The sequence below is a fragment of the Neopsephotus bourkii genome, unplaced genomic scaffold (genome assembly GCF_033783945.1).
Source record: "Neopsephotus bourkii isolate Nb327-2 ecotype Australia unplaced genomic scaffold, CSIRO-AGI_Nbou_v1 NB_107, whole genome shotgun sequence".
Classification (NCBI taxonomy): domain Eukaryota; kingdom Metazoa; phylum Chordata; class Aves; order Psittaciformes; family Psittacidae; genus Neopsephotus; species Neopsephotus bourkii.
In genome coordinates, this window is record NW_026900624.1 from 12,025,699 (window position 1) to 12,050,319 (window position 24,621).

Sequence of the window (24,621 nt, forward strand, 5' to 3'; positions counted from 1 at the left end):
CAGTGTGAGCTTGCAGCCCAGAAAGCCAACCGTATCCCGGGCTGCATCAAAAGGAGTGTGACCAGCAGGTCAAAGGAGGTGATATTGCCCCTCTACTCTGTTCTCATGAGACCTCACCTGGAGTATTGTGTGCAGTTCTGGTGTCTTCAACATAAAAAGGACATGGAACCGTTGCAGCAAGTCCAGAGAAGGGCCACGAGGATGATCAGGGGACTGGAGCACCTCCCGTATGAAGACTGGCTGAGAAAGTTGGGGTTGTTCAGCCTGGAGAAGAGAAGGCTGCATGGAGACCTCATAGCAGCCTTCCAGTACCTGAAGGAGGACTATAGGGATGCTGGAGAGGGACTCTTCATTAGGGACTGTAGTGATAGGACAAGGGGTAATGGGTTAAAACTTAAACAGAGGAAGTTCAGGTTAGATATAAGGAAGAAGTTTTTACTGTGAGGGTGGTGAGGCACTGGAATGGGTTGCCCAGGGAAGTTGTGAATGCTCCATCCCTGGCAGTGTTCAAGGCCAGGTTGGACAGAGCCTTGGGTGACACGGTTTAGTGTGAGGTGTCCCTGCCCATGGCAGGGGTGTTGGAATCTTAAGGTCCTTTCCAACCCTAACTATTCTATGATGGCACATTGGAAGGTGACTATCTGAGCATTTTTCATTAATAAGAGAATGGAGAATATTCAAGAATACTTGCGAAAAGGCCCTTAAGACCTTCAAGTACTCAAAGGATTAACCTGAGTCCATGAAAAATCCTCTAGGAGTGGAAGATTTAAACTTTGAAGGGAGGTGAGATTTGAATGTGCATGAAACAAAATCATCAACTTGCGAGAAGAATCCTGGAGTACCATGTAAATGAGTAAAACTTACAATTTAAAATACAGAAATGAAACATTTTACAGGATAGGGAGATGGTTAGGAAGCTGGAGGACATAGGTAAACCTGCAGGCCTCTACGAGTTCTACACTGTTTTTATGGGATCCGCCAGAGCCCTTTAACCAGGAGACTAGAAGCTGTAGAAGGGAGTACCAACAGGCTGATGAGTTCTTGAAAGCAGTCAGATTGTATTTGTGTGTGGCTGAAGCCCTTACCTTCTGGCATTCCAACTCTTGATTTCTGATGATATCTCAGATTCCTCAGGTACCCATGAGTATTCTATGCCAAAAATGCAAGGATGGAAACATCTGAAGTGAGAGATGTTTCCTAAGGTGGTGTGGTGCATTATGGAAAGAGATGTAACACCATTTGCCAAATCTGTGCCATGAGACTGTGTTTGTCCACCCAATAAATTGCCTGTTCAGTGCCTGCCACCATGCAACCCACCTCTCCCTCAGAGTAACATACAGGACTAGATCTTCCCCAACATCAGCAGCATTGTGGGGAACAAGACTGCCTCTCAGTGACTCTTGAGTAAACAACCTCAGCTTACAAGTAAAGCAGAGAGGCTCTGTTTGATTGCCTTGGAAACATGGCACACTAACCTTTTTTCATTATTCTTTCTCATCCTTTTCCTGCAATTTGATGGCCAAATGGCACATTTTGCAATACTTGCATGCTCACTGGCTGAAACTAACAGGTGGAAGAACGTGATCTCAGTAAACAATTATCTTGCTGGTGCACAAGAAAAGAGCAGAGTCTAGCTCCCTGAGCACTCTAATTGTACAGGGAGAACAAGCAAAAGCAGCAGGAATTATTTTAGTCAAGTTAGCAGAGCTGATACATGGAGGAAATTTGCTGAGCAAGACGACATGATTTAACACACCCAATTTTCTAAGCGTAACTTCATTTAGAAGGCAAAAGAAAAGTCGGTCTCTCACTGTCATGCATGGAAGAGAGGGAAATAGTATCCAGCCCCTAAAAGGAGGAAGGTTAAAGGAGCTTGTGACTGCATGCCTGCTAAGGTGGACTGCTAGACAGGCAGATATGTGTTATATGTGCAATCTCTATACACATGCATGTGCCCACACACATCAATATACATGTATGACAAGCATGTCTGTTCTTGACATTGTATTGACCTACAAATGAATATGTGTGTGTGTGTATATTATATATAGATATATAGATATATATATATGTGCAGACTCTCAGACCAGATGTAGCATGAACATTTTCAACCTGAACCTGTTCATATGTCATCAAATTGTGGAAGCTGCTACCATTGTCCTACCTGTATACTGAGGTGCATGCCACTTCTTTCATGTGTGCTCTGTGGGAAATACATTGCAGAGAACACTGTTTGTGGTGACATCCTTAAGCGTTATTTGCCTGTTTGATTCCAAGTCTTTTTCCCATTTGCACAAACCTGCAGATACAAATTTACTTGACCCTGTCAATCACACAACAGCTCAGAGGTGCTTTTCTGAAAATACACAATATATGCAGTTTATTTTTCAGTTTGGTATGAGGGGCCAGGGGTTGTTCAAGCACAGGCTATTTTCTTAGACATGCATCCCATGGATGACTCAGGGCTGAGTCTCTAGTCCTTCACCAGCCGGTAGATGTGATGCTGGGCACCATGGTCACTAGTTGACACCTCAAAAACATATGCTATGCACAGCAAGGTCTCCTGTGTGTCCCTGTTTGTGACAACCTAGACAGAAAAGGAGAAGAAACTGAAATGGCAACTGCTGTTTCTTTGCTTACATATTCCAACGTATTTCACGTAGAGCAAAAGGTCAGTAATAGGCAAAGAACAAGAATGATACACAGCTCAGCCACCACAACACCCAGTCTGTGTGCCCACACACTCAAGCAAAGCACTTTTGCAGCATCAGGACTACAATGCAGTGAAGAGACAGGGAGATAAGCAGAGTCCACTGTGGAGAAAAGAATGCTGTGACCAAGCAGTGACCACATAAATGGAAGTGGATCCACTAGGTTCCCTACTCCACACCCCCAGTGTTGCAGATTTCAGCAGACAGAAGGTGTTTCACAGAAAATCTTTTTGCTTTGTTTGTTGGGTATAGAGAAGCGACCTCCTGTGGTACAAACATTTCTGCTCACGTATATTTTGATATATCACAGCCATGAACAGTTCTTTGCCTCCATCTGCTCCTGCTTGTCAGTGAGACAAGGACAGATCATGAGCATTATAGAATATAACTCATTGTACAGGAGATGTATAGGTTTGACTCCATTATGCCTCCCATTCCATACACTGTAGATGTCAGTAGAAGGATGGCTGGCTGCTACGTTTGTGCATTCTTTCAGAAGCTCCTTTTTTTCCATTTCTTTTTCTATGGTCCCTCAGGAGCCTTAGCTTCTCTGAAATGGGACTCAGTGTCAGGGGCATGATGATGGAACAGTATTGTCTAAGTTTCAAAAGCATGCACTGCCTATACTACACAGCAGGGACAAGTGAAATAATGCACCCAGAGCTCCAAGCTCAGCTTTGCCCTGCCATTGCACAACTTTGCACATTCTTGTCATCTGAGTTTGTGTCACAGACAAAGCTTCAAGCAGTCCTCTCCTGCTGGAGGTGATACATTTTTATCAACAGTAGCACCAACTCAACTGCAGAAGAAAAACACACCAGGTGCAGGCTTGAACTATACCAAAGTCCAACCGTTCTTGTGAAAACAGGAATAAAAAAATAGTTATTATCAAACTTGCTTATTAATTTTAGCAGCCTGGTTTTGGTCTATTCTTTTTTCTTTTCTTACTTCATGAGCATACTTTGCAGCTGAACTAACTCTTCTCCTTTCTTCTGCAGGCCATTGTGAGTTATACACATCCAGGTAAGTTAAAGCACCAGAGCCTTTTAAGAAAAATGGGCTCTGAAATCTTGGACACCTAGATCCAGAGCAATGTGCAAAGCAAGATCATGCTTGTGAGATATGGAATATCTAAGATCATGAAAGGGTCTAGAAAAAAATATAACTAGACTTGTCTCAGAAGTTGGTAGTGGGGGCTGAGGACTACCAGTGTGCCTTACCTAAGCATGACCATTTTTCAGCTACTCAGTACAGACTAGAGGTAGAAGATGCTCAGCCTGCTGCTCAGGGAGTAGGACTGCAAGGCCATATTAAAGGCTGTGCCAGCATGCATGAGACATGCCTCTCTGTGACATGGGATAGCGGAAGGACATGAGATTACTCAAAATGTAAAGCTCCAGAGGAAGTATAAATATATAACAACTTTGTTCATAGAATTTACAGCAAGTGTGGAGTGACTGAGGGATATTATTAACCTTGTGCTTTACAGCTGTGGTAGCTGAATGACAGAGCAGTGAAATGTGTCCTGAAGTCCCACAGGATTTCCAGAGAATGGAATGAAGACCACTTGATTTCCATTCTTTCATACAGCCACTAGCATATCTTCTACTTACCCAACCACAGCTCCTCTGAGTGAAGATCTGTGATGCATGTTGTAGAGGCAAGCACAGAACTCAGCCCAAGGAAAATCCACCTTTTAAGCTCTCTTTGCCCTCTTCCCAAATTTGGGCAACATCTGAGCCTGGAAAGGCTCCCGCTATAACACAGACACTAATGCAACTCTAGTTGCTATAGCCTTGTAGTACTGCCCTATCTGGAGGCTGCAGTAAAGGCTTCAGAGGCTTCATGGACGGGTTGCAGAGCTTCCTGCAACATAGCCCTTTACATGTTTCCATGTTTTTTTCCTGGATCAGGATGTTCCTGAGGGAGCAACTTCCCCTTCTCACACCCCACTCCAACCTGGCCAGTTAAGAACTCTTCCCATGGCAAAATTATATAGCCATGGGAAGACAAGAGCACTTAAAAAAGTGTTCTTCTTATTTTTTACCTGCAAAAAGGACCGGGGCACAGAAAGGACCAACATTTGTCCAATAATGGAATGAGCATTTCCTTCACTGACTTCTGTATCTTTTTCTTTCCTTTATCTCTCTGCCTCATGAGTTCTCCCTTTATCTTTCTTTTTATCTCCATCTTAACTTGGGCCTCACAAATTCTTCTGCTGCTTCTCTGCATGAGTTACTATCTCTAGAGCTCCATAAAAGGTCTTGAAGTGCAGTACACATGAGCGATACTAAATTCAATTAGATGCTGAGCTGTAAAAGGAAATCTGCTTTGACTCACAACAGTGAACTCCTGCATGGGGCTTACAGGTTTCCAAGCTCCAACGAAAACAGTTGAAAGTCCCACCTGTAAGATAGTAAAGTTCTCCAGCACACTGTTCATCATATACTTCTCGGGAAGGTGCTTGAGTTTATGAATGAAGTTTATCATGTATTCGCAGAGAGGGGAACGGTGAATGCGATAGGAATAGTATCCATTTTCATAGCGTGCATACTCTGTCTGCAATGCAAAACATGAAAGGTGCACATGGGGCTAATGATGTCACATTAAGTAGCATTAATTACACTGACTGCTGACATAAGAATACCTGGTGTTCTGCACATAGCTGCTCCTCCTGCATCTAAAGGCTCCTCGAGAAAGAGAGCAGCAGGAAGCAGGTCAGAGCAGCTCTCTTAGCAGCTGAATATGACATCAGAAAGAATTTCTCTCAGTGCCAGATATAGGCATAATTATGCAGCTCCACTGATACACAGTGCTGCAAGTGTGCAAGGACTAGGATAAGCTTCATAAAACCTTAAGACTATAGTCTGTAAATAATTAGTCAATTAATTAATTATGATAGTGTATAAATGACCTGTTTAAAAACACTGATGAGAGTGAGATCTTGCTGATTTGTTTTCACGTTTCTGGATTACAGAACAAGTGTCAGGGTTTCCTATAGCTTTTCTTTGCTTCCAAAACAACCCTAGACAATCACCATAGCTCAGGCTTACATATTCACATATTTTCAGAAACTGAGATTTAAGGGAAAAACCATCAAACACTACCAATGTCCTGAGACAAAGCCATGCTGCAGGCTGGAGCAATCTTACACCTGCATGTCTCAGAAATAATAACCTATGGCATGGATCTTCCTGACAACAAGAATTGGACATATTTTGCCTTGAGATATACATAGGACGCAAATACTTGAAGCGACAAAACAACAGCCAGAGAACCTTGCACCCAGGTGTTTGCTCCCTACCTCCACTTTCTCCACCACCTGCTTTCCAAAGGAACACACTTTGGTGGAACAGGTAATGACCATGTTTTCTCGGCTCTCATACTGGCTGGAAACGCCATAGAAAGATCTGGATTCATCTTCAATATTGGTGTTCAAATCAGCCTGCCAAAACAAAACAAAAACAAACCAAAACAAAAAACCAAACCAAAATAAAAAACCAAACCAAAACAAAAAACACACAAAATAAAACAAAGAAACAAAAAATCCAACAACAACCAAGAAAAATAGACAGTTATCAGTAGATGGTTGTGGGTTTTTTCACCATTACCTTGCATAGCCAGGATTTTGAAGTTTTGGGAGTGTCCAAAGCTCCTTAAGCAGACCAACATGCATCAAGCAAGCAGGGGAATCTGAAGAGTATGCACTATAATCCAGTTCCCACTTCAGAAAAATGTTGGTGGGGTTTGCATATACCTTGTGAGGAGCCTGGTGGAATATCCTCTTAACAATTAAAGCATAAGACAGTCCTTTGCCTTAGGTGGTATTAACCATAACTGGTTACCAGTATATCAAGATAATTACCAGTATATTTACCAGTATATGGAGGTACTCACAAAGCATGTGGAGAGCAGACAGGAAGGCACTGTAGAGATAGAGCAATGCAACCGAGGGCTAGACTGGGTTGCTTCACTAAGGAGGAAAAATAAAGGTACAGTAACTCAAGTAAAGCTTCTCCACCCTGGATATGTAGGTAAGGGGAAAGAGCCAGAACAGAAAAGAGAAATGTGTGAGCACACACACCGCTTAGACTCAGAAGCTATGATATGGAGAATATAAGAAGACAGGATGTAATATAAGGAATGTCGGTTGCTGATGGACCCAGCCCAGTTCCACCTGAATACAAACCCATTTCCATTAGCAGGCCCAGTTTTCACATGCGGGTGCCTAGGGCTGGCCAATTGAAGCCTCATGATGGGACCGTACTGCTAAAAATCCTGGTTGTCTGAAGTTTCCAGCAGGGGTCACTCAAAACACACTTATTTGAGGAGGCGTTCCCGTAAGCTCTTAACGGGTGTGGAGGAATGCCCAGCTCGGCTTCCTTGCTTTCAAAACTAAGACGTTAGAGCTTCACTGCTCTCCGCAAGCCCAAGCGCTACCTTGCATCCGCAGAAAAGCGGAAAATGGTCAGTTCCCGCAGGCTACTTCAGACTGTTTTATTCTTCCTGCTTAACTGAGGGAAACGGGAAACTGAAGAAAGTGTATTCCTGTTACTGTGGATACAGTGTGAATAGGACCATATTAGGTGCTACTGTTGCATGGTTTTCTTAGCCAGTGTCAGTGAAGGGTTTTTATTCAAGATCTAGAGCAACACTTAGGACAAGAAATGCCATACTTAGAACTGGACCACCGCAATAATGAATCTCTCTTTCCTTTGCCACACAAAATAACTTGCCTCTTTGCCACAAGGTAACACTGCTAGCCAATTTCTCCTAAGCAGCAACTTCTCAAGATGCTTAAGTCAATCTAGAAAGTTGCCAGTCCAGCCTTCTCCCCATCTGCAGCCACACATGCTTACTGCTGCTTTGTGCCACTGTTAGCAATTGTACAACTGACTTCTCTGGTTAGCTAGATGAGAGAGCTGATACCAGAAGAACGGGGGGGGAGGCATGTTTTTTGAGTTATTTTTTCAGTCAGAAAAGGAAAGCTCACTTGAATCTCCACTAAGCTGCAGGTGTTGGAAGAGGTGAGAACACACACAAAAGTTGAGGGTGCAAAGACTACCTATTTTGATAGCAATACGTACTCAGGTTAGCTTGCACCTCAAAGTTATAGTTTTATAGTTTGGTAACACCAAGCTGGTCCTGACATCAAGAGGGAGCAGCAGTCTTACTGTCCCAGAGCAGTTTGTGCCTCCCCATTCCTCTCCTGTACTGACACAAATGTTTCCCTAGCTGTGTAAGACGACTCCCCGAAGAATTGCTCAGCTAGTCCTCAGCATCAGTTCCCTGACCTGATTCAGAACCACTTGGGTGTGTTCAGACAAAGAACATGTGTTGGAAGGATAAGTTACAACAGGGCAAGCAGAAGGCAGGACTACTTCTAGACAATGCTGGGTTTGAGTAACTACAGCAGTTAACTACTAGAAGCCATGCTTTGCTGTAATTCCTTTCAAATTAAAAGTTTTGCCCCTAGACAGCTAGGTTGGGCCGTCTCCGTAACACAACACTCACCAGCTCACATCAGACAACAGTGATGCCAAAAGCGCTAGCAGGAGAAGCAGCCATGTAATAGTATTTCCATTCAATCCAGTTCCCATGGCTGTTAACTTGCAAATTCAGGTGTGTGAAGGAGGTAGTAAAGGAAACAAACCATGTCCCCATTTATTTCAGAAAAATCAGTTCCTTTTCCACTTGGCACAACACTGGGACATTCTGACATTGTGCTATTGTGCACACATATATCCATATACAGAAAAACTACCATCTGCATTACATAAGTGATGCCACAGGTAAATACCAATAAAATCCAATTACTGTATTTTTTTTAAGTACAAACTCAGAAGGAAGTGAAAGGCAGATTTGGGATAGGTTTTTCATAAAGTACAATGGCCAATGTATCTCCTGGGGTATCCCCTAGACTAGCAGTTATGGCATTCAGATAATCTTAGTAGGACAAAGATTCAATCTGGGCAAGATGACAGAAGGCATCAACACTAGCAGCATTCGAGATGGACATACGGCTTTCACTCTGCTCACACTGCTCTCAAAGGAGATCATAACAGCACAGTATTTAAATACATCATCATGAATCACTCTTCAAAATGACTGTGTTGTTTTGTATAATTTCTACAAAAAATCCTTAAAAGTTGGATCATCTTCATCAGAGATTATAGATGAAAGAAAGTCTATTTGTCAGACTGGCTTGTTTTCTTCTGTATGACTCCCCTTTTTAAATAGAATCCTTCCCTCTGAAGTAGTGGCAGATCTTCAACCCTTGTATATGTGCTTGGCTCTACATGTGTAATACATTCATACCAGTTTACACCAGCTGTGTACTTGTCCCTTTATGTTTTCCTAAATTTGCCATCTCCTGCATATTATATATTCAAGAGCATCCTCTGATTTATCAGGAGATAAAGCAGTTTAGTCTCATGTTTGCTTCTCTTCAGAGGGTAGCTTCACAAAACAATTTATCTAGCTGAATTGGTTCCTGACTTCTCTTAACAATTTCTCCCTTTTTGCCCTCATAGTTTTCTGTCTCCTCACTGAGCTAAAACCAGATTCGGGTGTATTTGGGTGTTAAAATATATCAGTAAAACTATTTGGATTTAAAGCTTCCTTAAAAATCCTTTTACATCATTCACATTTACACCACTGAGGTAGTGATAACTTTTGCACAAGACTTCGAAACAACAGCAGGAGGAGGACTGGAAGCTTTTACATTTTCATGACCACCTAAATGACTCTAATGCAGTTTGTCTACACTGGAGTAGCGTATGTGGTCAAATCGAGGCTAGCTTTAACTTGGTAGCAGAGGTAATAATAGCAACAAGGCACAGGCATTACAGACTTAATAGTAATTCAGGTTGCCAAGTGAATTATTTTGGTCCTAGAATTACAGAATAGTTTGGGTTGGAAAGGACCTTAAGATAATCCAGTTCCAATCCCCTGCCATGGGCAGGCACACCTCACACTAGACCTTGTTGCCCAAGGCCCTGTCCAGCCTGGCATTGAACACTACCAGGGATGGAGCATTCACTTCATGCTGAAGTCCTTTGCAGTCCCACTGTAGTTAATGCAGCTATTTTGTACCACAAATGTACAAGTAATAGAGAGTAGCAATGCTACTCTAGTCTGGTTTAGGTTTTTACTGAGTTACTGTAATTTTCATTTACATGTCAACGCAATAAAATGTACTGTTATTTGACCCATACTCCAACTGTCTGAATAAAGATTAATTCTTTCCCATCTCCAAAGAGGAAATAACTAGGAGTCCTTCATAATATTGTTCAGCTATTTCCCTTGGGATGATAAACACAAAGTATGGACCCAATTCCACTTTTACAAAGAACTTGTGTCACTGAGTAAAAAGAACAAAAGATCAAGGCTACAGAAGCTTGGTCAGACCACTGCTGCATACACACAGCAGAAGCTCTCACTGCAGAACCAGTCAAGCATGTTCAGGGTGTCACTACTAAAGTTAAGATTACAGTTCCCTAAAAACCAAAGCACCAGTTAGGAGTAGAACTCTAATCCATTAGATTTCCCTGCTATGAAGATTATTACCTTGAAGGGAGACAAAGGAGAAAATTTAGGAGGAACACTGTTATCTCCATAGCCAAATTACCTTGTAAATGTCGACTGGACACTGAGGTAAATTGCTAATGGAAGCAGTTAAACTTCCCAGAATTGCAGGGGGACAAAATCATACTGCACATCACGGGGTCTGTAATGGTTAAAAGAGTTACTGCTTTTAACCTAGTATCTAAAAATGCTGCTGCTTCGTTGTCTGGATTCTTAGGCACTCCTCGCAATACCTAGGCCATCAAGACTAGAAACCACATTGCTGCTTTGGGGAAAGGACTCTTCCTTTCTTTACTTTCACAGTTTCCTACTTTAAAGAAAATCTTGTGTCAAAGCACATGCAATCCTGGGGTGAGCACCTGAGGCGAGCAGAGAGAGGTCTGCTTTACTTTGTCCACTACACTGAATCCCTCAAAGATGTGAGAGAATAATAGTGACTATGACTTAAAGGAAATTCATCTTCCCAGCACTTCAAGCAGGAAGACTAATCTTAATTTTATAGTCTGGGAATGCATGAACCTGTTGAATACATAACTGAATGTCATTCTGATTTGGAGACTAGAACTTAGGCGCCTCAGCTCACCACTGGCAAATACATTGGTATGTTCAATAACAAGTGAGATAACTCTTTAATATGTTCCTTACCCCAGCCTAGACTGCCAAAGGAGACATAGTCAGGATTTAGGAAAGTCCATAGTCAATGTAACTGAGTCACTTCGCCCCCCAGGCTCCTACTAGTCACTCCTAGCAACAGGACGGGACTGCAGCAGGGGCAGCAGCAGCAGCATTCAGCTGGTTGGGTGGTATCCAGCATTCAAAAACAGCTGCTCTCCGTCTCTCCGAGGGAAAGGTATAAGATCAAACAGATGAGGCATATTACAAGATAAATCTGAGTTATGAGCCACCAACTGGACCATACTATTTTATCTGACAATCGGGGTCTTGCTTTCTGCTCAAGAAGTTCTAGATGTGAAAACCTGAGCACACTCTAGCATAAGAGCAATCTGATATGCCTGGGATGCATTTAACTTATTGTGCAAGCTCAGCACAGATTACATACTTGTCTATACCTTGCCTGACGGCTTCCAGACATGCTGAAACTACAATCACTCGGGTATCTGTGATCTAGCATGTCTGGGAGAGCTACATATTGCATGCAAGAGAGCTGGTCTGCTTGTTTTGGGTGAAACAGCTGAGAATTCCTGCTTTCCAAGGAAGTAAGCAGAATTTTTAAATACAAGACAAGATTTCTAGACAGAAGAGAAGGGATTTGTTCAGGGAAGGGTAAGTAACCCTCAGGAAGCTAGTACTACTCTTTGGGGTGTTTTTTAAATCATATTGGTTATGTGAATCTCTTTTAACAGCTTTGCTGAAACCAGCTCTGCTGAGCTCAAGTGTTATCACTCCACTTCTCAACCCCAACAAAGAAACACACAAAAGTTGTCATTGTGCACTGTCCTAACCATATATTAAGCCAGTTTTGTTTGAACTTTGGTGGGAATGAGTTTTTATTCTGATGAGTCTGTGAATCAAAATTTCTCTGAAACTCTTCACAGAGGGACATGTGACCTTCAAGAATCAGTCTTCAGCTTATCTGAGGCTTTGAAAAGCAGTGATTGGTCAAGAGTCCAAATGGCATTAAGTGCCATAAGAAACCACAGCTTGCTGGTATCTTGCACACGGGTCCTACATGGTTAACTGAAAAGCATATGCTGAACAATTATTTCAAAACAGTCAAAAACTTGTGGCTCTTCAGCTTCAGCCTTCAAGAAAGGGGGAAAGGGAAAGTTTCTAAGCTAGCCAAAGATAGCAGAAAGCCTTGCCAACACTATGGGTAGCTGCAACTTAGCTAGCTCCCCCTCCCAGGATTGTGCTGTTTTGACACTCAGCAGACAAATTCCCACAGCAGTTCAGTCTTTCAGTCTGCTTTTTGCTGACCGCAATCTCTATACTGTTTAACACTGTGGGCAATAAATTTGGTGAAAGAAAAGCCATTGACAAGAGTTTGCTTCCATAAGGTAGCAACTGGTGGGAGGTTGTGCTGGTGGCTGCAGGTGAAATTAATGGGCTGTCAGATCCATTCTCAGTAAAAATGTGCAGAAGTATAAAATCTCTGTTGCTAGCTGCCTCAGAAGGAATGGACATGGAGACCAAATTAAATCTCCTTGCTCTCCAAGCAGTTTCTGCCAGGTCAGGATTGAAGGCAGGATGCCAAAGGGAATTTGCACTGCTGCTGTTTTGACTGGATTTGCTTGAGACAGAAGAACCCAAGCATAGGGCAGCAGTCCCCATCCCCACCCCTTCAGCCCCTTCCACAAAAGTATAATTTATTTACTGGAAAGAAAATGGTGATTTAAGTGGTTCAGATTGCCTATCGCCAAGGAGAAGAAATCAGTACATACATTCATCAGTTGCAGGAAAGGTCCTGCAAATTCCCCTGATCCACCCCTCTGCAGATGAAGTACTACCTGCCCTGAATTCCTGGTTTGTCATTTTCCCTCTGTCTTCTACCTAGAGTCTCACGACTTCTGAAAGCTTTAAGATGCAAGTGCAACATTCTACTAATGTGCAAAGCCCTGAAAACACCACTTCCCTACACTATTAATAACGATGCATATAGGAGGAGTTCATGGGGAGAACCAAGTAACAGGTGGTAGAGATAATATTACGCTGGAAAAGAGCAGAGCTGATACCGCCCATGTGTTGGGAGGCTAACATCTCATATTCATTGTTGTGTGCTAGAATGCACTTGGAGCACATAGAAATGTCACACAGATGTCATAAGCAACCTGCCAATCCAAGTTCAAGAGTTAGTTCATTGTACTAAACTCCCAGTGCCAAAATCAAGGGAGAATTGCAAACACTGCTTATGGTTCAAACTGATCAACTTTTAACTCTTAGCTATTGTATAGATCATTTAAAGCATCATTGAACAAACAAAAACATCTCTTTCTCAGTCACACTAGATCCTAAGTGCTATCAATGATGTCAAGAAAACCCAACCCTGTTGTTTAGCATTAGGTGTCTGGTGCACAAGGGATCATCTGGTATATTCAGTGCTTAGTGCAGTAATGGCAGGCTCCTGCCTCAGGTTCTTCAAACCTAAAACTACATATAAACAAATCCAGTTTATTCAATTACTTGATTTTTTAAGTCTTTGTTACCTGCAAGCACCACTTCAATTTAGGACCTTTGAAAGCTCAATCCTATCTTCAAGTCCCGAAACACCCGTTCAGGTATTTAACTATACTTACAGAGTTTAAGGTTTACTGTTAATTTCTTTTTGGATAATACTTTTATCCTAAAAATCATGCTGTAAATTCAGCAGCCTATTTGTATAGCTCTTCTAAAAAGCTTAACTTACATTGCTCTAACATTATGCATAGGCCACATTTACCCTTCTGATATTAAAAAACAAACACACACAATCCCCAAACCCAACCCCACAAGCACAAAAGAACACTAACAAGTTTTATAAATAAAATCACAGTTGCATTAGATCATAATTTCATTATGATTTCCCTCTCTTTAAGTCAAGAAATCAGAAGTACTTTATTCTCTTCACCTAACCTCTCCCTCTAAGCCCTTCTTTTTTGGTTCCAGAAACTTCCAAAGTACTTCACAGTGATACCACACAGGAGCCAGTGCTCTTTACCTGACATGAAGAGTTTCCTGGGATCCCTCCCCCACAGCAGGAAGCAGCTCTTGCAACTCCTACTTTTATAAGGACCATCCTTAGAAGCCATCCCCTCTTACTCTTTTTCCTTCCTTTTGTCACATCAGCCTTCTGTTTTGCTTTCCAAACAATTATTATTACAGCAATCACTACCCAGATTTTGTCAAAGGATACCCTTCTCAAGAAGATGCTTGCTGTCTCTCTCAAGTATTTCTCTTCCACTTGGAACAGGCCTGGTCTTTTTGTTTTCACCTTCCCAAGCAAGGCTTTGTTGTACTCTAACATAGGCTAAACTCATGAAGGCCCAGCTCAGTAGCACAGTCTGTGGCTAGTAAAATTACATGTCTCCACAATCACCAGCAACTAATCCTCAAAGCACCAGACGTTTGAAAAGCAGACTCCCAGCCAACATTCTCTGAGTTCTGGAAAGGCTAAGGTTTGGGACAGCAGGGAAGCTGCATCTCAAGGCACTTAAGTTAACTCTTCCCTATCCTGAAAGCATCAGTGAAGAGACTTTCTAGTGCCAGCTTGCATGAAGAGTATGAGAGCTCATTTCTCATCATCTCACTCCTTACCTGGAGTTGAATTGTAAGTCGCAAACTCAGGGTGACAGGCTCCAAATCCCATTACGCGTTCCCCCAGCCATCTAGCATTCAACCCCAAGCTGCTGTTATTTTTGATCTTGCAGTACCTATGATAATATTGATCGCCAGAACTACTTTGTACCCTGAAGCACAATAGCACAGTTTTTGCAAATTTCAGTTAACTCACAAAAATCTAAATTGAGTGAGTAGGCTTTTGCCAGGCTGTTTTCTGCCAATTTACCAAAAGTCATTTCAGTAATATATTACCAGTATAATCCAATTTCATCATATGTCTCATCTTTTGTCTGTCCTTGTGCCTTCAGTAAATATGCCTATATAAATGCTTGGATAACACAAAATACAGCTACTGAGATAAAAGAAGAGAGGGAAAAATGTTGCCTCTGACTGAGAAGTTACTCAACACAGAGAAGTGAACACAATGCAAAAGATAAATCTTGACCCAGGCCAGAATGGGTGCCTTGTGGAGTCAGGGAAAGACCTCACTTACAGTTGCGGCCAGCTGTGCAGGCAACTTATTACAGTTGTGGCTGTAATAACATCCCTGCACAGGGAAAATTTTGGGAGGTGGCAGTCTTTTAACAGCTAGCGAGGCCACCACTTTTCAAGTGGGAACTTCATAGCAAATGGTTACTCTACAAAGGGTCCTTCCCTTACCCAGAATTTGACAAGGAAGAAGGCATTAGCTGGCCCCTTTTCAAAGAGCTCCTTCAGGCCCCCTTTTTTCTCAGGGAACTTGTCATAGATCTGCCGAATATCCACTGCCTCGAGGTAGGGGTCATTGTAGGTGGCACTTGACTGCCCAATGTGCACAAACAGGTGTTTGTTATACTGCAAGAAGAGGAAAAACATGAAATTAGGAAATTGCTCAGTACACACTGAACATTCATGGTTCTTCACAGAAGACTCCTGGAAATTACTGAAGATTTGATAGCATTTTCTAAAAGAGCAGAAATATAAGCAGAAGTATTGCTGCTACTACCAGCTCATGCTGGTTTTTCTTTCCTATCAATACATTCACACTTATTGCTGCTTCTGAAATATTTTTGCTTTTGTATTCGCTCCTAAACCATTGCCTCATGCTGCTGCTATATAGTCTGAAACAACCTGAGACACAGAACATTATCTGTCACAGGTTACCCAGTCTCAATGCTCCTGCACTACGAAGAGCTGCCTGAAATCCCACAGGAAGGTACAGGGCAAATACTGTCATCTTTTCTGAACTTTCCTATCTCAGACAGAGGAAATGTAACTGTAACTGTACATCTCAAGATGCAATATCACAATGTTTAGTGATCCTGCATCTTACTACCGTTTTAGAGATGACATCATGGAAACACACTAATGCAAATTCATCCCAGTTGCCCCCAAATTTAACTTCCCAGCACAACAGAGAAATACGTGGCTTCATGTGATCTTACCGTCATCTGATTGTGAGTCTGTCCTCCTAGGCTGAACAGCGCAGCTAGAATAGATAGGCAGGGGCTGTACCCTGTGTGGCACAGCCTCAGTGCCTTGAGGTATGTGAACATCCATGATCCTGGAAAGGTAGGCCAGAAGCACATGGCACAGAACTCGCTATATCACTATAGGCAATTCTATCCTCTCAGAGAAGGGTATCTTGTTTTTCCCAAAGATTGCTTTCTGTTCTCAGTAGAGCAATGAAGCATATGTAATAGTGTAACATCCACAATGAACAGGAGCTACCTGAAGACCAAAAATTAATGAGGGGTGGAAGTCAGGTGTGTATCTTACTGTGTCTTGGTCTTGTTGTTGTTCCAAGAACGCAGAGAATTCTAACATCCAAAGTTTGGAGCTAGCAACCCTTCGTCCTTGCCAAGCTGGTGATGATGGGGAAGGCGAGAGGCCAGTAGAAGACTCAAACCCTAAGCACACAGGATTTATATAACAAAATTTAGAAAGAGAAAGGTTGGCAATATCTTTCCAGTAGAGCACCTGTTGTCAAAACTGACTCACTACATTTTCTTATGCCTTAGGTCATCATGGACAAAGTATCATTCACAAGATCTTCACTCTACCTGTTCTCTAAATGGCTTCTCAGTGACTCTCTGCTAAGACAGCACTGTCAGAGTTGGCAATGTAAAAGACAACCTACTCGGTTTTGACACCAGAGAAAACACATTCAGCAACTTTAAGAGGACCTAGACTGAGCCCTAAATAAGCAGTGAAATAAACTGCTTTAGTATCAGAATGAAGCATTGCCATTAACGTAAACCATTAACCTCTCAAAACAGGGAAACTGAGAATGGAAAGACGTTTGTTCCATTTAATGAGAAACTAGAAAGGCAATCATGGAAAACAGTGCTCTAGTACATGCACAATGGTGGAAGAACTGTAGAGATATGTAAACTTTTATTTTCTGCTAAGCCAGAAGAAATCCCAAAACAACCAGCCTAAACCAGCAAAAAATGTTTTTTTAATAAAGCAAAATTTAAAAGCTTGAGCTCTCTCAGTAAAAGCACAAGAACAGGTAATAAATAAGGGGAGATAATACAAAAATTCATTTTGGCCTCACTGAAATGTTTCAATAGGTTAAAATATTTTGTAATTAATTTCTAAACTTTAAGTGTTGGCTGCTCTTGAACTTGGAATTTAATTTCAAAACAAGGAACTACATTTCCTTACCTACCTGGTAATGGTAATGGAGGCTGTACAGCATAAGGTTGTTGAGAAAAAGGTTTCACACTATAGAAGTACACAAAAAGAGATGGTTAACAAAAGAGAAAACAAGCAATTCTTGGCTGTTTACATAGATATCAAGTATTTCTACTGAGAGAAAAAGTGGCATAAACATCCTTAGGAAATTATCTTTCCTTGTGGGCAAGAAAAGCTCATGGAGAAAGACTCAAAAACCGTAAGAGACCAGGACTGGACTAAGATTTCCCTGCATGTGTTCAGTGGGCTCTCCCTACAGCCTTGTTATTCAGAGATCCTGTCAGCCTGCGAATACACTGGTGCAAATTGATTTATCCTTTCTTTTCAACCGCAAATAGATTTAAATTTCTGCAAGTGGATATACCTCAGGGCTGGGCGCCTCTCAGACTTTCATGCCCAGATTCAGAGATGTTCAACACCCGTAAGTGAACCCAGCTTTCAAGACAGCTCAGCTCCATTTTAACAACACTGTAAGAAAAATCAGGATCTGGAGACATCATCTGACATCAGAGATGGGAGATACTTCAGACTTCTTAAAGAACCTCTCACATTATGCTTCCTCATTCACTTTCAAGCTAAAAGCATAAAATCTACTTTTTATTTCCTCTAGGATGGTTTACATTCTTTTACTAGCCATTTTTCCCCACAAGATATTTTAATAGTATCTGTTGCCTGATCTGTTCCACAAGCACTAGCAATAACACCATAAGACAGCAGGAACACATAGCTTGGGTGAAGAACACAAACTCTTCCAGCTGCTTGTCCTTGAGTTGGCTTTAATTGCTCCTCTTAGGTTCTGTGATAAAAAGTGTGTCTCCATACAAAGCACAGAAGAACAATGGCAGACCTGAATACTACTCTGACACAACTACACCCACGGCCATCACCCACCAGGGTCATCTCTTTGATGTCAGTAGTGCAGTCAGAGAAGCAGAGTCTGTGCAAAGGCCCCTTCCAGGGCTGCCGAAGGAAGGCCACTAGCTAAATTGTTCAGGTGTGAAACAGAACTAGTGAGCCAACCTGGGAGGCTTACAAACCAGTCACTACAAACTGAGGGGTTATTGCCTAGATGGTACAGGACACATTAGTGAATGCAAGGGAAGAACACTTTGGGATTGAACAAGATTTCTTACGGGGACGTTTATGGCTGCTTGAGTCATGGGACATATTAGAGAGGTGCAATTTGTGTTGAAAGTACCATATGAAGACACAAGGTTTTATCTATTTGAGATTCTCTTATGTCTCTCAGAGGCATCCCTGCGCATGGCAGAGGGGTTGGAACTAGATGATCTTAAGGTCCTTTCCAACCCTAACTATTCTATGCCTATGGGCCTCAAGTCTCAGATCCAGTCAAGAAATCTGTCTTAGCATTTTATAAATCTTGTAACAGCTAATTGGTGTTCCTCAAGAAGCATAGAGGAAGTAGCAGAAGCATCTACTTGGGATGTTCATATGAAGGAATACTCACTCTTGGGAAGATCCAGCTTGGCTTGGCAAAGCTCCTTGCCAAAACTGCAAGAGAAAACATACAGGCTAAAGTCACCACTCTTAGGATATATTGTGCTTTAACCCCAGCTGGCAACTAAGTACTACACAGCCACTCAACATGCTCCCCTTCCCCCTCAGTGGGATGGGGAGGAGAATCAGAAAAAAGGTAAAAATCTTGGGTTGAAGTAGGAAAAGTTTAATTAAACTAAAGTAGTAAAGTACAATATAATAGTAATAATGAAAAGGGAAATCATGAAAAGAGAGAGTGAAAACAAGCAAACAAAAAACAAACCCACACAAACAAAAAACAAATCACAACAGGGAAAAAAGAAAATAAGAAAGAAAGAAAAGGAAAGGGAAACCCAAACAAACAATAGTGCTGCACCACACAATGGCTCACCAGCCACTGACTGACTGATACTCAACCAGTCCCTGAGTAGCAGTCTGTCCCTTCTGGTTAACTCCCCCCAGTTTCTATACCGGGCGTTACATGCTGTGGTATGGAATACCCCTTTGGCTACTTTGGGTCAGGTGTCCTGTCTCTGCTTCCTCCTGGCTTCTTGTGCCCCTCCTCACTTGTAGAGCATGAGACTGAAGAGTCTTTGATCAGAGTAAGCATTACACAGCAACAACTAAAACCAGTGTGTTATCAGCACTGGTCTCCCACTAAAGCGGAAACACAGTACTGCATCAGCTACTCAGAAGAAAATTAACTCTGTACAAAGACAGGACAGAAATTAAAAGCAAGGCTTGCTTCTTTCTCAGGAAAGAAACTGCAAGCTCATGGAGTTTTAAAAATGAGACTGAATTTTATCTCTGCTTTTAATGTTCTCTGTTTCTTCCTTATGGAGGTGCTGATTGGTCATAGTTTTCTTTCTACATGCTACTATTAGTGACATACAAGCAACTGAACTAATAGTGGTTTTAATGTTAAACACTATGTATGCACCTTGGGCCTCTGTCTTCAAAGCTTTAATGATGCTCACCCTCTTAGGGGGACCATTTTCCCCAGGAGAGCTCCACATGAGTATTTTGGCAGAAATCAATGCTCAACAAAAGCTCATTAGGCCCAGCTCATAGGTTAAGGGATGCTGACAGGCCTCATCTATTACAGATTTTATGTAGGGGTCATCAATTTGTGATCTAAGCACTCCAGAGGAGCTTGGGAATGATAAACTTGAGGGGTCATTATGGCTCAAATGGTTTTAATCCAACAAGATCCTGGACTAGAAAAGTGATACAGATACCTAAAGATATTTCAGGCAGCTGAAAACCCAAAAAATCCGACTGTTCTCTCACTTGTGTATATAATGACACTATACTCAGTGGTAGCAAAGAATCAGACCCAAAATGTTGAAGCCACATGACAAATTTTTGCTATGTGCTTTGTGGCCTATTCTTTCTAATACTCTCAGGATTTTCATGAGCAGATGCCAACATCCTTTCAACTACTCAAGTATCTTCAGCCCAACTCTGCTGAGAAACTGATTCACTCACCCCAGAAACAGCAGGGTAGGCAGGTCGTGGGAGACCAGGCAAGGCCATTTTACTATGGAAGGCAGTTGCAGAGATAATCTGGGCAGATGACATTGTAGCCATACTCTGCATGGCTTTATCTTTAGCTGCCTGATCCTATGGGCAAGAGTAGAAAGAAAACAAAAGAAACCCAGAATTATTATAATAATAAACAAATTGCCTGGTCTAATGCTGCATAACCAGGATTCTCATGAGCTTCTTTGCAGGGAACAAGCACTTGGGCAGCAGGCTTACCAATAACTGTCCTGAGAACCAAGCCTTTCACCCATTAGTATAGTTTCTGACGTGATTAACCACCCTTTCTGAAATGCTGGGATCACTGGTTTAGAGACTGCTAAGCATTTACCCTTTCTGTCTGAAGGCTTTCAGCTGCAGAGCAGAAATGTCTTGTTAAGGAAAGTACAACCCTAATTGACTCTTGTTTTTAATAATTGGTAAGAATATTCAAAGGGAAAGACTCTTGCTTAGGAAAAAAAATCCTCTAAAAACAAATTCACAAAAGAAGTTTGTCACCATCACTGCAGACAGACTACCTGCTGTTTGGGACTACATTAGACTCAGCAGAGTTGACCATTTTATTCCCATCCCTGGGGAAACAAAAAATCTTAATACACTCCCAGGGCACATATGCAAGGACATTCCACCTTGTAGTTTAACAGGGCTGTGGAGCTCCACACATTTTTACAGGTAATGATGGCACAGCAACTAAGTGGTATGATGTATGTTTAAAACAAATAGCATTCTTAATTTCTTCTTCCAAGGAATAAATATATAAACAGAAGTGTTTCCCCACATTCTCCCTTTCCTCCTACATCCCCTACAAATAATCTTCATCCTTCAAGCACTCCAGATTTATCTGTCAAATTATAATTATAATGGTGATGCCACAAAAGAATTCATGGCTTGGAGAAACTGCTGAAAGAGGTAATCTCTGGCTGTCTTCAGGGATTCTCACCTCCCAGTTGCATTCATTGAACTGCAGTAAATTCTCACCCTTGCGTCTCCACTCATTCTAACCCCTCCACCTTCTCTAAGGTTTTCTAAAGTCCAGAGCCCAGTGATTCTGATGTGTCTAGCACAAAAACATTTGGAGGAGGCATAACAAAAGCTCAAGAACAAATTGCAATGTTTAAGTGGAATGATCAGTAGGGGAACCTTACAAATCTTTTCCAAACAGTCTGTGACTCCTGTTAGTACCATTTAAGTGAAAGGAAGGGAAACATTTTGACTGCTGAGAAAGCACCCAAGATTCTCCAAAGCTGTGAGAAAGTTTGTCAGAATGCAGTTTAAATGATGTTTCAGAGAATGATTTAAGGACTACCTACAACATTTTTTAAGGTAAGGACTCTTTTGGGTTTTGTTGGTTTTGGGTTTTTTTCTTGACACTGCCATTTTCTTGCAGTTGCCATTGCAGAAAAAGATTTTTTTTCTCCCCTTACTTTCTCGCTGGAAAAATCGTGTTTGTCTGAGTTTACGGGGAAGAAGCATTTACCTCTGCAAGTATTAAAGTAGACAAAAAACTTCTACCAAATGTTTGCAGTGTCTGTATTTTATTTTTCTGAAAATGCAGAATAATAATAAGAGTATCACCACCATTTCCCTCTTTTTCCTTAGTACACATCTTATCCATCCAGGACATAGAAAACTACTGACTTCTGGGAACAGACTTTTCTCCAAGCTTTATCCTGCCTTCCCACCTCTGTATGTTAGAGGCACATATATCTGTTAGAGGAGATATGCCAATTTGTCTGAAAATAGTTGTATTATGATAACTGCTCTGAAAAGTCAGCATGCAGCTGCTCTGATCTCTAGGATATAAATATGAAAACATATACTTGCTATGGAAAATGAACAGTGGTAGTAGAATACACTGCTATCAGCAGGAACCTGGGAGAAAGGCAGCAGCTTTTGTGATTTCATTTACTTGCTCTATGAAAATGACTAGCAAAAGCAAAGAAGTAAATGAGTTGAATCAGTGCTATAGACTTGCCTCTGCAGGCAGAAAGGAACAGTCTGGTACTGGGGAATGGTTCACTGCAGGCAGCTGGGCAGAGCTCACAGCATGGCCTGGGGTGGTGTAAAAGGAGAACAACCAATGGCTCCATAGAGCTCCCTGAGACACCTTCATTCCCTGAGAACAAAAACAGCCAGCTCCTCTGTGCTAAGTGGAAACAGGCTCGGCTGACTGGCTTTTCAATCATGCCAAATCCCAGAGCTGTGACATGCAAGGAACGGAATCAAAGTTACAGATTTAAGTAGCAGTAAATCTTTTAACACCCCAGGCAGTTGTTGTTTCCTACTTGCTCTAACTCGCCTCTCAAGCGAGCCTCCACCTGAATTGACCACTTAACAGCACCACAGGTTTCAGGCTTAGGCAGCCCTACCTAGAAGCACAATTAGATAGTAGTAATTTGTGGCTCCTTCTCTTTATCGGGGCAACTGGAAACACAACAGGCTAACGACAGACACAACACCATTTTCTAAAATGGAGCTGGGGATGGGATGTGGAGGGTGCAGTCATGACTTAGAGGTAATCACTAGTTGCAATAGAGATGCATGAACTTCAGCACTGGTCAATACTGAGTGCTAACAGTTCACTCACAGACAGCCCACTTCTCTTACTGCCCAGTAAGGAGTTGCCCAGCCAGCAAAGAGGAAGCACATACTAACAGCCATCCACTCAACAGTTAGGGATGGACTGGGCTGTCAAGATCCTCACCATCACCTGAAGCATGATGCAAACACACTTCTTTCTAGATCATTTATTACCATAGCAAATTAGGAAGGTCAGCATGCACCTTCCTCCTCTGGCTGTTTCAGTAATACATAACAAGGACCAGGCCTCAAATCCTGCTCAGCAAGCCCTTTCTGAATGGCTCATATTCTAACAGGGGACCCCCTGTTGTGCAGTTATCATCCATAAACTCAACCTTCTTGATATTTCCTGCAATTCAGTCTGAGCACATAAACCATCAGCCTGCTTCAAATCAGTGTAAATAAATGTCAAGAGGCATCAGTTCACTACTGTGATCTCAGAGCTCTTCCTATAGAAAGAAAAACACAGATTTGCTCAAGCTAGTAGTCAACCAAATTTTCTACCTCATTCGCCCAGGTCTCTTCAAATTAGGTCTGAGTTAATCAAGGGGCAAAGTCTATTCAGCTGGCACCATCTTACCTGAGAAGAAGCCAAACGGCTTTATTGTTTCCTCTCAATGTTTATGCCAATGAGCAACACTTTCTCACAGACAACTCCACATCACTACCACTAGTAGAGGTGGAACTAGCACTGTAGTGACTGTAAGGCTACCTTTTCCCAGGGCTGCCACACCAGGGACTGATTACTGGTCAGCATTTGTAACAACAAACTCTTTCTTCTCAGGTAAACACTCTTAGTGTACTCCCAACTCTAAGGGTCTTTCAGACGTGGATGACAGCACCTTACTACAACTCAGCAGTTAATCTCACCTTTTCTTAAGGCTATTCAAAGAGGGAATGTATGAGGGAAGAACAGTTGACTCAGGGGGCTTGGTGGTATGTTAAAGGACACTCATCATACCTTGAGCTTGGCTTGGATCTCTCTAGCTTTCCGCCTTGCCAGGACCTGGATGTGACTAGATACCTGCATTGAAAAGGCAAAATCCATCTTCATTTCAGAGGAGTACTTGGTAGCTGCTTGCAGAAGTAAACATACTTTAGGTACCCTGTGCAATAGGGAGCTATTCAGGACTGGGGGAAGAGGGAGTTGGAGATAGCAATGAGATGCTTTTCTAAATATAACTTAAGTGAAATGAAATGAGGTGAGGGACCAGCAAAGGTCTCATTTAAGACATTTTCCAATTCAGTGGCTTTATCAAGTCAGAGACGTCATCTGAAACTGAAGAGCCCATCCTTAAATCAAGGGACTGACAGTTCTGATCTGTTTGCTCCCCATCTTAGCCTCTTCTTGAGAGAAAACCATGTTCTATATCCCCTTCTATACCCCCCTGTCATTATATAATGACTTTCAGAACTTCCCCATATCTAATGTGGGCCAAAACGCATGACAGTTTAGGTTGGAAGGAACTTCTGGATGTCATTTACCAACCCCCTGCCCAAAGCAGGTCTAGGTTGCTCCGTGCTTTGTCCAGCATAGCCTGGACTATCATTCCCAAATTAAAAAGATTCTTTTTGCATCCCACGCCCTGGGTATTTTCAAAATCACCACAGCTCTCTATCTATTTGGGCTGAGCAAGATTCTTCATATAGAGGACCTCTGAGGTTCACTGAAAAATTCATTAGTAAACCAAGTAAATGAAATCACACACCATTTAATAGCAGAAAAAAATTATCTCTCAGTGTGGATGGG

General features: G+C 42.0%; 1 protein-coding gene across 2 annotated transcripts in view; it reads right to left on the minus strand.

Annotated features, from left to right (window-relative positions):
- Nucleotides 1-2,349: 2,349 nt before the first annotated feature.
- TEAD4 (TEA domain transcription factor 4) overlaps nucleotides 2,350-24,621 on the minus strand; it is a 56,321-nt gene continuing 34,049 nt past the window's right edge. For both annotated transcript variants that reach the window (XM_061360566.1, XM_061360574.1), the window contains exons 5-13: nucleotides 23,833-23,895; nucleotides 20,238-20,372; nucleotides 18,721-18,764; nucleotides 17,227-17,282; nucleotides 16,332-16,462; nucleotides 15,234-15,407; nucleotides 6,016-6,156; nucleotides 5,118-5,270; nucleotides 2,350-2,587 (exon numbers count right to left, since the gene is read on the minus strand). In XM_061360566.1, coding sequence (XP_061216550.1) covers nucleotides 2,474-2,587; nucleotides 5,118-5,270; nucleotides 6,016-6,156; nucleotides 15,234-15,407; nucleotides 16,332-16,462; nucleotides 17,227-17,282; nucleotides 18,721-18,764; nucleotides 20,238-20,372; nucleotides 23,833-23,895 — 1,011 coding nt within the window. In that variant the 3' untranslated portion in view covers nucleotides 2,350-2,473. The remainder of the gene's footprint in view (nucleotides 2,588-5,117; nucleotides 5,271-6,015; nucleotides 6,157-15,233; nucleotides 15,408-16,331; nucleotides 16,463-17,226; nucleotides 17,283-18,720; nucleotides 18,765-20,237; nucleotides 20,373-23,832; nucleotides 23,896-24,621) is intronic.